Consider the following 13,100-nt stretch of genomic DNA (forward strand, 5'->3'; position numbering starts at 1 on the left):
TGTCGTAAGCATCAATATGCAGAGTGGGGACTCCAGAGACCGAATACGCGCATAATTTGGACTTTCGTGTAGGGCTGTGACAAATCAAGCTTTGACGGAAGTCAATGTTTACGCGAAAATTCAGTTGAGAAATACATGTTGAGTTACACTACAGTATACATTTAGCGTTCAGTCCTGTATGAAATGTTTTGTTGTTTTTTTGGCCAAGAAACTTCGAGCAAGCGAGCGCTTTCTCATTCTCCACCAGTTGTCTCGGTTGTTTCTGTAAATTCGCTGCAAAAGAACCTCGTAGGTCCGGAGTTAAATGCTTGGCTGAAGTTTCAATTTTTCTATAGGAAATCCATTTTTTCTTGTTTTGAATGCAATCATAGTGGTGAAAGTGGACCGTGTTGTGGTGTGTGCAGGTGTTATCAACAACTTTCAGAATCATTAAAAAGAATTGCAGTGTTCACATTGATTTGACGGACACTTTTCCAGATCCCAGTTGTTGGAACTTATAAAGAAAAATATGAATTATGTAAATAAACCTGATAAACAAGGAATTCCTGTTCTGTAAAAACTTGCAAAGAAAACATTTCATAATTTATCTCATATCAGAATGTCAGACGAAAGTATATCAATGTGAAAGTGTAAAGATATTTAAGATAACAAAAAAATAAATATATATACAATATTTTCAGAAAGACTATGCATAAAATCTATGGTGATGCAAACGTTGATGTGCAGTATTCTATTCACTGAAATAAATTTCACGGGAGTTATCCTTAACATGCAGGTCCTGTTTTATTTCATTCATAATTTCATTTTTCTATTGCATAAGCTTACTTTAAAACTCGTTCATCCAATTGGCTATTGTAGGCGCAGGCATTTTATGGACAGGAATCGGGCTACTGTAACTATGTTCATCCGTCCCTCAAATATAATACATTGTTGTATTGTAATAGGCTTAGTTTCAGGAACCTTTTTAGAAAACAGAATATTGGCAAAACATGACAGATGTAGCTAATGAATGTTGGTCTATATTTATGATCATATACTCAAATGATTTGTCTTGTTATGTCTTATCCGCGCGTATGAGACGAGCGGCAGAGACGTGAGACCGAGACCCGGGTGATCAATGTTTCTGTCCGGTTCGGCGTGGCGGAGTCGAGGCGCAGATAGAGTATTGATCTCTCCGTTTGACTCTTCAGTCAGAGGAAACGCAATATGAACAACTCTAATTGAAAATAAATGTAGCATCCGTGATACCTACACCTCTTTGTTTGACCATTTCAAACATCATGCATCATGTCGTTGCTGACACAAGTCATCAAACTCAAAGCCGCTAGTTCTGTCCAATGCTGTTAATTTCTCAGACGGTTTGCGCTGCACAGATACACATCTTGGGCTATGGTTGTTGTTGTTGTTGTTGTTGTTGTTGTTGTTGTTGTTGTTGTTGTGTGTGTGTGTGTGTGTGTGTGTGTGTGTGTGTGTGTAAAGAGAGAGAGAGAGAGAGAGAGAGAGAGAGAGAGAGAGAGAGAGAGAGAGAGAGAGAGAGAGAGAGAGAGAGAGAGAGAGAGAGAGAGAGAGAGAGAGAGAGAGTGAATTGGTTAATATTGCACCCTTACTGTGAAAAGGACAATGAAACAAAGGTGCGTAATGATCATGAATGGGCGTAGAAACCCTGCCGACCAGGGTTGGGGTCAATCCTAATTCAAATTCACTCAGTCCAGAAAATAATCAATTGAAAACAATCCTCATGGGAAACAAGTGCAATTTTCCATTCATAAACGGAATTTCTATTCACTTTGTGGCATATTGAATTGTAATTCGAATTGAGCTCAATCCTGCTGCTGACTAAATATAAACCTCTCAAAAAAAGTTCGGAAACGCTTTTTTTGTTGATTATTCCTCCCCTTTAATAATACCAATTGGTATTGTATTTTATATAATTGGAAAGCCTGATTAGTCACCTTTACAACGAGGTAAAACTTGTAAGGATCGTGCATTCGTGGAATGAGCAACACAGCTAAACGTGTGGGTAGCGGCCCAAAAATATTTGCCAAAATCCCCTATATTCTTCTGTTAGTATTCACTCTCGTTTTGAGTTGCTTGGTGGATTGGATGATTGCACTCTCCCACAGTAATAAGGAAAAAACAACACATATTGGCCATTTTTACACTTTATTAATTTTACATTGTCAGGGACCTCAGTAGTGTGTGGAAGATCCATACGCAGTCACAACAGCTTGGCAGCTCCTCCTCATGCTGGTCACCAGCCTGGTCACACACTGCTGTGGGACGGCATCCCATTCCTCAACCAGGATTTGCCGCAAGTCAGCCAACATGGTTGCGTTGGTCACTCTGGCACGTACAGCACGCCCAAGCTGATTCCACAAGTGTTCAATTAGGTTGAGGTCTGGACTCACGGCAGGCCATTCCACCCTATCCACTCCCAAATACTGGAGGTGCTCTGTGATGATCCTGGCTCTGTGGGGGCGAGCATTGTCATCATGGAGGATGGAGTTAGGTCCCAGATTCTGGAGATATGGGATCGCCACTGGCCCTAGAATATCATTCCTGTCAATTAGGTGCCATTCAGGTGCCAGTCACACACCTGTGACTGACATACACCTGCCAGCACTTGAAGCTCAAAACGAGAGTGAATACCAACAGAAGAATATTGCAGGGGATTTTGGCAAAAGTTTTTGGGCCGCTACCCACACGTTTAGCTGTGTTACTCATTCCATGAATGTTTGATCCTTACAAGTTGTACCTCATTATAAAGGTGACCAATCAGGCTTTCCAACGATATAAAATACAATACCAATTGGTATTATTAAAGGGGAGGAATAATCAACAAGAAAAGCGTTTCCGAACTTTTTTTGAGGGGTTTATATAAGGAATGATTTGTGGGATGGGTTCCGCTAATCAGCCTTACAGGTCTACAGCCAAACTGGCCAAAGTAGTTGTGTTTATTGCAGGTTTATTTACTGCCCCCATGGTGAAGGTGTCTTCCTCTGAGAAAGGAGTTTCATTCTCCTGGGTCAAACCAAATCAATATCCCATTATTGGGCCTCTGAGGAAAAGGGCTTCAAGGAAAGAAAAGAAACAACCTCATATATTATTGAAGTCATGTGATTTGTGTATCTGTAGTTCTCTCAACAGAGGGAGGACAATCCAGTGCCTGAAGTTCGCATTAAAACACGATTCCAGTTGAGATAGTAAGGAAGAACTAAATACTCTACGGGGGTTACTGATTGAACTGTTTCATTGCATCTTTTTTGACTATATTTAATTTTTACGATTATTTTGACACTCTCCGACCCTTGGTTCCTGGTTGATGCCGGCATGTGAAAAATCCATGCTACACTTTTCAATATTTTGATGGGATTTTTTTAATTGAAACCAGCTTCACTGATAACACACATGCAATATCACTGTACAAGCAACACCACAGATAAGTATTACTCATTCAAGTCTTGACATTAGTCAAGGATAAGCCATCACACGCACACACACGCACACGCACGCACGCACGCACACACACACACACACACACACACACACACACATGCACGCTCTGTCTCTCTCTCACACACACACACACACACACATGCAGACACACACACACACACGCACACACACACACACACACGCACACACACACACACACACACACACACACACACACACACACTCATGTTCATATTTACATATCACAGTGAATGATGGGTACAAACGATATGGGAATCAGGATTACACTGCTCTCATGGTCCAATCAGAAATTGAGAATGGCAGCACAGTTCCAGTGATAGGCTGTGTCTGGGGTGGGATAAGGAACAGGATGACAGTGAGGATGGGAGTAGAAAACAAGACCTTTTATCAGCTTGTCAAAAGCTGCATCTCAGATATTGCTGTAGTAGTCTTGGATGAGTGCCCTTAGAATTTATAGGAGTATGAGGATGTTGATATTGTATGTAAAGAAAAACGGTTTAGTTCATTTTCAATCAAATCCACTCAAACTGTGCTACATTTAAATGTGTGCTGTATAAGTACAGAATCATAAAGACTATAAATACAGGAAATGGCATGTTAATAAGTTTGGGGTATTGCTTGTATGATATAACCAATATCACTGGCTGCTGATAGTTAGAAATGTAAAACAAAAGAAAAAAGGCCACACTACCAAAAAATAAACCTTCAATTCAAAAAAATAAATAAGTACTTTAAAACAGCATACAAAATTCTGGCATTACCCTTTTCCACACTGAATGGAGGTTCTGTCTACAAATGTTTGATAATAAATATATTCAGTATTTTTTGTAACAGTTAGGGGTTGGTTTATTTGGGATATCTCTTAAATTCTTAATCAAAAAATGGATTATAAACAGTAGGAAAGATCTTTGCAGAAGAGTTCTATTTAATACTGCCCATATCACAATGGTTACGACACAATAAAGTACTGCAAATTATCAAAACTGTACAGAAAAACTTACAATTTCTCTAAAATACATTTTCACTGTTAGTGTGAGAAGAGAGAAGTGAAAAGAGCGATGTTTATTCTCTCTATAGGATAAAAGCCTGTCCTGCCAGACTTCTCCACAGCCCCCACCTCACTGACCCAGACCTCACATAAAAATTCATCCTCTCCTTCGTGATTGCTCTGTGATCTACTGCTCTTGCCTGGGGCTGTGGGCGTGTCACAGGGGTCCCTCAACATGGCTGCCAGGCAGTCTCGGCCGCTCACCGCACACCTTCTAAGCTCTAGTCGATGGCTACTATAACTCTACAGTGAGTCAGGACTCAGCCTAGGATGAGAGAAAACTGCACCAGGAACGACCGAACCTTACAGATTTCTACCGGATGTCTAACTGCCTAGTGAAGCGCTCTGGGCTCGCCCCAGAAGCCAGCCACTGAAGACCGAAGAAGAGAGACTCCTATACTCCCCTTTTACTTTATATTTTTCAAAATAGAAGATGTCAGGTTTCTCTTTTCTTTTAAAAAACAGATTCCTCTAGCTAAACTACTTCACGGTTACAGGTGTGAGTGTATTTTAGTGGCAAGTCACTCGATTTGTGGATGTTTGGCTGGGTGAGGGTAGCTCCGCCCTGGTGGGGGGGTAGGTCAGCGATGACGGTAATGCCTCATCAGGGGAACGATGCAGGAGGGGGGGCCCGAGAGCTTGAGGAAGGGGTGTTGGAGCAGCTCCTGGGCCGTCGCTCTCTGAGACGGCTCCCTCACCAGCATCAGGTCCAGAAAAGCCCTCAGCGCCGATGACACCTGGGAGGGAGGGAGGGACACGGGTAGAGGGAACTCTTCACTTAAGTCTACTCCTTCATGTCATTTACTGTATATCATATGTGACAGTAGCTGACGTCAGCAGCTGATAAAATGTTCAGACTTTCATCCTGAGAAATGTAAATGAATTTCAACGTTGTTGAAAATCAATGACACACTCGCTATTCAACGAACACAGCTTGTTTTGTGAGCCGGCTAACAATGTAAAGTAGTGTTATAGTTAACTAGGTAGTAGTGGGGAGTACTCACAGAATCCATTGCATTGCAATGTTTTGGCTTGACTAGCGAGTGTCATTGATTTTCAACAACGTCGACATTTATAAAAAAAAAACAGAATTAAAGTCTGAACATTTTGATTGGTTGCCGACTTGTACCCGGTTTCACCAGCTGCTGTCACATATTTACTTAGAAATGAAGGCAATCAAAAGATCAGATACAGCAGATAGTCCCATTGAAATGAATGACCAATGGCCAAGAAGAGCCGCATCAACACATACCTGTACACAGGATCGTTACATATAATGAAACCTTCGGTGCCCTCACCTTGTGGGACTCTTTTAGCCGCGGGGGCAGGTTGTCTCGTATCCTCCTCATGGCCTGCAAGGGGGGCTCGTTAAAGTAGGGGGGCTCCCCATCGACCATCTCAATCACCATGATGCCCAGAGACCAGATATCCACCTGTACATACAGAGCATGGAGAAGGTTGTGGGGTCATAACATCCCTTTGGGAATGGATTTAGCCTCAGATATTAGCCAGCAGTGGGAAGCAGGGTGGTATAAAATAAACTGGTTAGGCTTCTGCTAGGCCTCAACCCTAGGACACATCTAACCGTTGCTCATTTTTTGAGCCTAGATTGGCTACGAGTAGTTGACAGAGTGCAGCAGCTTGCACTGGGCCTGGTCTTCAAGATACGCTACACCACAAAGACACCCAAGTACCTGTCAACATACTTCCAAAAAGTGAACAACGTCCACACATACAACACCAGAGGAAGCTCCACGAACCACGTTCAACCGCGTTGCACCACAAACAAGGGGTTAAACTCGTTTGCAAACTATGCAGTAAAAATGTGGAACGCCCTTCCTATAATCTTAAAGGAGTGCAAAACACTGCCCACCTTCAAAACCACTCTCAAAAAACATTTACAGGAGGCTGCAATCCGTAACTGGACCCTCTAAATCAAAAATCAGATTAAAAGACCCGAACTACCCACTGTACATACTTTGTGTTTTGTCCCCCGACCCCACCTGTGGTGTATGTCCCCACCTGTCCTACCCGCTGTACATACCTTATGTTTTGTTGTATTGTTCTTCCCATGATGGATGTATGTTTATCTTGTAGATAGTAATAGTTATTTGTCTGTATTATCTTGTAGATAGTACTAGTTTTTTTTTGTCTGTCTTACATGTAACGATGAATTGAGAATCAAGGACCCCAATTGAAATAAGCCAGTGGCTTTCTTGGGTTTTTATCCTTTTAGCTGACCTTGTATGTAATATGTACTTTCATGTACCTACTTCTGCAAATCTTCTAATAAAGTTTTCAATCAATCAATCAATCAATGGCTACTGTAGTGTGTGTGTGTGTGTGTGTGTGTGTGTGTGTGTGTGTGTGTGTGTGTGCGTGTGTGTGCGTGTGTGTGTGCGTGCGTGCGTGTGTATGTGTATGTGTGGTGATGTCGGTGCTCACCTCCGTGCCGTAGGGTAGCCTGGAGATGACCTCCGGTGCCATCCAATAGGGTGTGCCCACCAGGGACTTCCTCTTTGGCACCTCTTTGGACACTTGGGCGCAGAAGCCAAAGTCTGACAGCTTTATCTGCATGGGAGGGAAATTACAACATTAGTACAACTAAAACAATCCTGCAAACTGTATTTGATGTGCAAATAATCAGGCCCGTCACTATGGGCGGGCCTCAGGGGGCCAGGCCCCCCCACAGACGTGCTGGTGCCCCCCCAAGTGGCAGCCAGATATTAAAAAAAATAAAAAAAATAAATCATATTTTATGTTAAATGAAGACATTAAAATTGAGAAACAATAGTGTGTTTTTCATTTTGTTGGACGGGATTCTAGTGACAACCAATCATTTGAAAGTTGAAAGTTGAAAGTTGCACGTTACGCACGCTGCTGCTCTCGCCATTTCAGTTGTGTGAGGCGAGCACTGAGCAGTTGAGTGAAATCTGCGCTTTTTGATGGATAAAGCTTTTTGAATAAAGATGGATATAAGAAAGTGGATTACCGGTAAATCCTCGAAAGGTGCAACTGCACCCAACCCCGATGGACATACGTAGCACCAGCATTAGCGACTGTGGGCAGCCTGACACTAGCACCCCGACGGCTACCACTAGTGAGGTAAGTCCTACTAGCCCAACTGTTAGGGCTAGGGCTACTACTAGCCTTGCTAGCCCCCCGATGAAAGTTTTGTTACTTTTCGAGCCACCAAACAGACTGCTACAAAGCGAGAACATGGACCTGTTCACTGCGGTTACTCTTGTGAACAGTGCATCTGAATGCATAAAATCACTGCGCACAGAGGATGAGTTTACTGCGCTCTGGGACCTCTGCTCTCCTCCAGCCTCAGCCACTGACGAGGCTGGTCCCAGCTGTCCAACTAAGAGAAGACGCACAATTAACAAGAGCTTTGGTGCATTTGTAGTTGAAGGAACGGTTGGACAGTCACAGAGGGACACTGGCGAAAAGACAGAGTTCCTGGGAGTGTTTTACAGTGTTATTGATGCTGTGCAAGGAGAGATGGATGCGCGTTTTGGAGAGCGCAGCTGCAAGCTCATTGGTGCGCTGGCTGCTTTAAACCCAGAGGCCGAGGATTTCATGGATCCATCGAAGGTCACTCCTCTCCTAAGATTAGCTCGAACTGAAGTGGTTGAATCTGAATATGCTGTGGCTCGTGGTGGGTTCCTGGTAAAGAAGATGGAGGACACCTCGTTTCCCCCCAAAGATGGACAATGGACAATAGCCAATATTCTCAGTATACATTCCACTCAGCACTCCAGGCCATGCCAACTGTCATCCAAGCTTATACACTCGCCCTAACTTTGGGAGCGTCTACCGCGACTTGTGAAAACTCTTTTTCAACACTTAAAAATGTTTTCTCTGAGCATCGGCGCAGCATGTTGCACAAGCGCAAGGCTCAACTTATTCAGCTTGCCTTCGAAAAGGACCTCACCCACAAGTTCAAGGATGAGTGGAAGGACTTACTGATGAGGAGATTCAGCACTGAAAAACGCCTCCTCCTTCTTTTCTGAGCCGGGTGTGTGTGTGTGTGTGTGTGTGTGTGTGTGTCCGTGTGAGCACACGCCGTGGTGATGTTTTGCTAGTTGTATTCTCGACAGCTTTTTCAACTGGAGAGATGAGCTGTTTGCACGGTTATGCTATATTTAATGTGCTTTGTGTATAACGTGTTCAATGATGAGGATCTGGCTGATCCTATTTGCTGTAGATGGGTGGTTTTAATGTGATGATCACACGATCGGTCGGTCATACTGTATCCCTTTTGGAAGTGCACTGATTGCGTGCCAGTCTCCTAATTTTTGTTACGTAGGCTATCCCTGGCATTTATTTAATTCTTGTTCTTGTACGTGTGCCGGGTTGGTGCCAATTATTGACCTGTGCGCATTGTAATGCACAACTTGGCCTCTCCACGCTATAAAGTAACTTGCATTCAAATAATTTTAGCTTAGGCCTACTCGGGTCGACAAGGCCTTGTAATAAACCAGCTTCGCCTGTGTTTATTGTTATGTTATTTGCTGCATTCTGATAATTTTAGGTCTAGTCTTCATCGGTAGGCTACGTGTCCAATTTAGCCTCTGCAACCTACTATGCATGTCAGTGTTGCATGACGAATACCATAGCATATTGGATTATATAAAATAGTTAATAATAATTGTGCCCCCCCATGCAGTTCATTGGCCCACCCTAAGACTGGGCCCTGGTGACGGGTCTGCAAATAATATGTGACAGTAGCTGGTGAAACCGGGAACAAGTCGCCAACCAATCAAAATGTTCAGACTTTTATTCTGCAAAAAGTAAATACATTTTAATGTTGTTGAAAATCAATGACACACTCTAGTCAAGCCAAAATATTGTAATGCAATGGATTCAGTGAGTAATCCCCACTACTCTACACTAACTAGGTAGTAGTGGGGATTACTCACCGAATCCATTACAATGTTTTGGCTTGATTAGCGAGTGTGTCATTGATTTTCAACAACGCTGAAACGCTATTTACATTTTTCAGAATAAAAGTCGGTCCGTCGGTTGGCGACTTGTTCCCGGTTTCACCAGCTGCTGTCAAACATGTACTGTATGTTAGCAATTTGTCTTGAATGAATTTCCCCACCAGTAGACAAGTGGGATGTGTGTGACATGTTTGTTGGTAAATCTAGAGACCGACTTGCGTTCTCACACTTCTGTCACATTTGGTTAATTGAAACCACTTTCACGTTAGGAGTTTGACGTTTCACGTTTCACGTTTGACCAGTGGGGATCAAGAGGTGTCATAGAAGACACTAATCCTGCATATTAGCTGTTAATTAGCCGTCCGTTAATCACGTCTCATCAGCTCGTTAGGAGGCATTAGGCAGGCTTTAATTACTAGGGCCTATGTGCTAATTGATGATGATGAGTTTCTCCTCTCCTGACGAGCAGAGTAGCTCTCGCAGAGGAGTCCACAGTGTGGGCTGGGCCGTGGCAGCCGTGGGTTGTAGGGAGACGTAGAAGGAGTAGAACATCATTATACTGTGTACAAAGGGGGCCGAGGGGAGTTTTACCCTGTTTTCTGGCGTAACAATACGATGCCGTACTGATATAGGGCTATATTTTAACAGCGTAAAAAAAAAAAAGTCTTAGCACAGATGCGGGATCTCTATTTCAAGTATATTTGGTATTTATAGAACGACAGACGTACACAATTTTAAACAAGCGCAGACCGTTTTATAAATAATGCTTACGTCCGTTTAGAAAAATGTGCTTACGTGCAAGTCAAAGATGACGTTCAAGTACCTTTTTATAAATGAGGCCCCAGATCTTTCAGCACACATGATGGTGCTCAGAGTGTTTATTGTTATGAACACACCTCTATTCACCGCAAGACAGCGCTCCAGCGCGGTGGTATTTCACCTGTTACCACGGACACAAATAAGTCAATATGCCTGCGTTTGGACGGATGACATAGTGCTCGGTCAGGCCGTGAGAATGACATACCAGTAGTGTGTAATGTGTAAACAACGCATTGAATTAAACAGAGAGAACCGCAAATAGTGACCTGGGGCCTCATTTATAAAAAAAGTACTTGAACGTCATCTTTGACTTTCACGTAAGCACATTTTTCTAAACGGACGTAAGCATTATTTATAAAACGGCCTGCGCTTGTTTAAAGTTGCGTACGTGCTTCCTTCTATAAATACCAACGCAGGTAAAATGAACGCAGGTGAATGAGGTTTGTATTAACGCCCTGTGATAGCGGCTCAATTATAGTGGCTGAATTATAGCGGCTGAATTAAGACAAGTGCTATAATATAGGGTAGGCGTTCGTCTGGAAGCGGGAGAGGGCAGAGAAGGGTGGCTTCTCGGTAAGTTGCATTTGTAACGTTTGATCATGACAACTAACCAGGCACATGCTTATACTCAGTACTCAAGTTGTAAAAGAAAATCAGGGGAGGTGGTGGATTTTATCATATGAGGACAATTTTAGCATCCCCACAGCGTCAGTGACTTCAGTGTCAGTAACTTGGTAAAAATGTCATTGCATGTGTGCGTGCCCCCCTCGCACCTTGAAATAGCAGTAATACCACGTTAATTGATAAAATGACATAAAGTATGGAAAGAGGGGATGGCCGTTTTAGAAGGGGGAGGATTTTGACTGTTTTTATTTTCCCCCTCAACTCTTTCACAGTTTTTTATTTCCCCCCTCAACTCGAGTGCTGCTTATACTGTAATAATATAATGGTCTTATTCTTATCAGGTGGTCTTATTCTTATATGGCTGCTCACTCCCTTTGCGAACTCCCAGACACCGGAGAAAATATAACAACATCGGCTGATAACAACATCGTTAATTTTATTACGAGCCACTTGCATGAATTACAGTAGGCAGTGCGGCTCACATGCCTGTAATAACTCCGCATAACCATTAGGTAATGTGCGTACGCAAGGTCAATACTCGACGTAGAGCTACGATCGTTTCCACGGTCAAATTGACTCACGTTGAAATTTTATAAATCACTATGTTGATGTGGTTTTCTACGTACGACACGGGTAAGATCAAAATTTGATCTAAGTACTTTCTATAAATGAGGCCCCTGACCCCATGCTATTGGCCCAATTATTAACCCCACGTAACTTTGATGAGGGTTCCCTGATTGGTGACGGGAGTCTTTGTAACAGTGTGGTCAAATGTGACACGTTCTAGTCTTTTGGTCCACATTTGGGCAACCAATCAAAATGTTCAGACTTTTATTTTGAAACACGAAACTACGTTTCGACGCTGTTGAGAATCACAACACAAACTCGCTAGTCATCGGATGGATTCGGTCAGTAATCCCCACTGCTACCTAGTGAACTATAACACTACTTTACATTGTTAGCGGGCTCACGAAACAAGCTGTGTTAGTTGACTGCTCACTGGGAGCAATTTGGGGTTTGGTGTCTTGCCCGAGGACACCTCGACATACGGATAGGAGGAGCCGGGGATCGAACCGCAGGCCTTGTGATCATTAGACGTCGGCTCTACCTCCTAAGCCACAGCCGCCCCTGCTGGTCAAGCCATACTCGTGCCATAGCAAGGGAGGCTGGCGGAGGAAGAAATCTGAGGACAGACTCACTGTAACGCATGGAACTGAATGAGGAATGGCATCAAATACGTAACAACACATGACATGTTTGATACTATGCCTCATTCTCTCCAATGCATTACAACGAGCCTGGCCTCTTGATGATCTCTCCCTCCACCCACCTCCCCTGTGCCATAGTCATACCAGCACAGCCTGGTAAGAGGGTAGTAGACCTCACGTATCCCGGACCGGTCTTACCCTGCCGTCGCTAGTGAGAAGGATGGAGTCACTCTTGATGTCTCGGTGGATGACTCCCTGCGTGTGGAGGTAGGACAGCGCCCTCAGCACCGACAAACACACCGTGGCGATCTGCTCCTCGTTCATCCTGTGACACACACACACAAGCGCACACACACACACACACACACACACACATAATGGATTTCATATGTCATACTGAATATCAGCACGGCCGAACATAATATAGCATTTATATACATATAGTATTTATGTAACGGATAAACAAACCAATTCCTAGCAACTACTGTAGGTTTGAAGTATAAACAATGTCCAACTAGTTCAGTCTTTGAGGTCCTAGCCGTGGTAAGTACAGCAGTGCTGTGCTGTGCTGTGCAGTGTGGTCCCATATGGACTGCGGGATAAACAGTACGTCTGGATGAGCTCACACAGCTCCACTGAACATTAACATGAAGCCCCAGCTGGCAAGTCCCTCCCCCTAACCCCTCTGTCCCTCCCACCACCCTTCTCATCACACACACACACACGCATGCACGCGGACGCACACAGGCGTACACACACACACATACACAAACTCACACGCATACACACACTTACACAAACTGATGTGTGCGCATACTCCTAACACACACACACATAACACACACACACAAAACCACACTCAAACACACCTACTGACACACACAGTTGAATGCAACCCCCCCCCCCACACACACACACACACACACATAAACTCTGCAGCGCCTCTAGCCATCCCCTCCCCTACCCATCCTGTCT

The 13,100-nt window shown here is 43.6% G+C and overlaps 1 protein-coding gene across 1 annotated transcript in view; it reads right to left on the bottom strand.

Annotated features, from left to right (window-relative positions):
* Positions 1-5,106: 5,106 nt before the first annotated feature.
* pak5 (p21 protein (Cdc42/Rac)-activated kinase 5) overlaps positions 5,107-13,100 on the bottom strand; it is a gene marked incomplete at both ends in the record, with an annotated part of 51,226 nt that continues 43,232 nt past the window's right edge. The window contains 4 exons of the mRNA XM_080534717.1: positions 5,107-5,262; positions 5,824-5,958; positions 6,971-7,096; positions 12,324-12,450. Of these exons, the coding sequence (XP_080390843.1) occupies positions 5,107-5,262; positions 5,824-5,958; positions 6,971-7,096; positions 12,324-12,450 (544 nt within the window). The remainder of the gene's footprint in view (positions 5,263-5,823; positions 5,959-6,970; positions 7,097-12,323; positions 12,451-13,100) is intronic.

This window comes from Nansenia antarctica (genome assembly GCF_963989245.1).
Source record: "Nansenia antarctica genome assembly, chromosome: 1".
Classification (NCBI taxonomy): Eukaryota; Metazoa; Chordata; class Actinopteri; order Argentiniformes; family Microstomatidae; genus Nansenia; species Nansenia antarctica.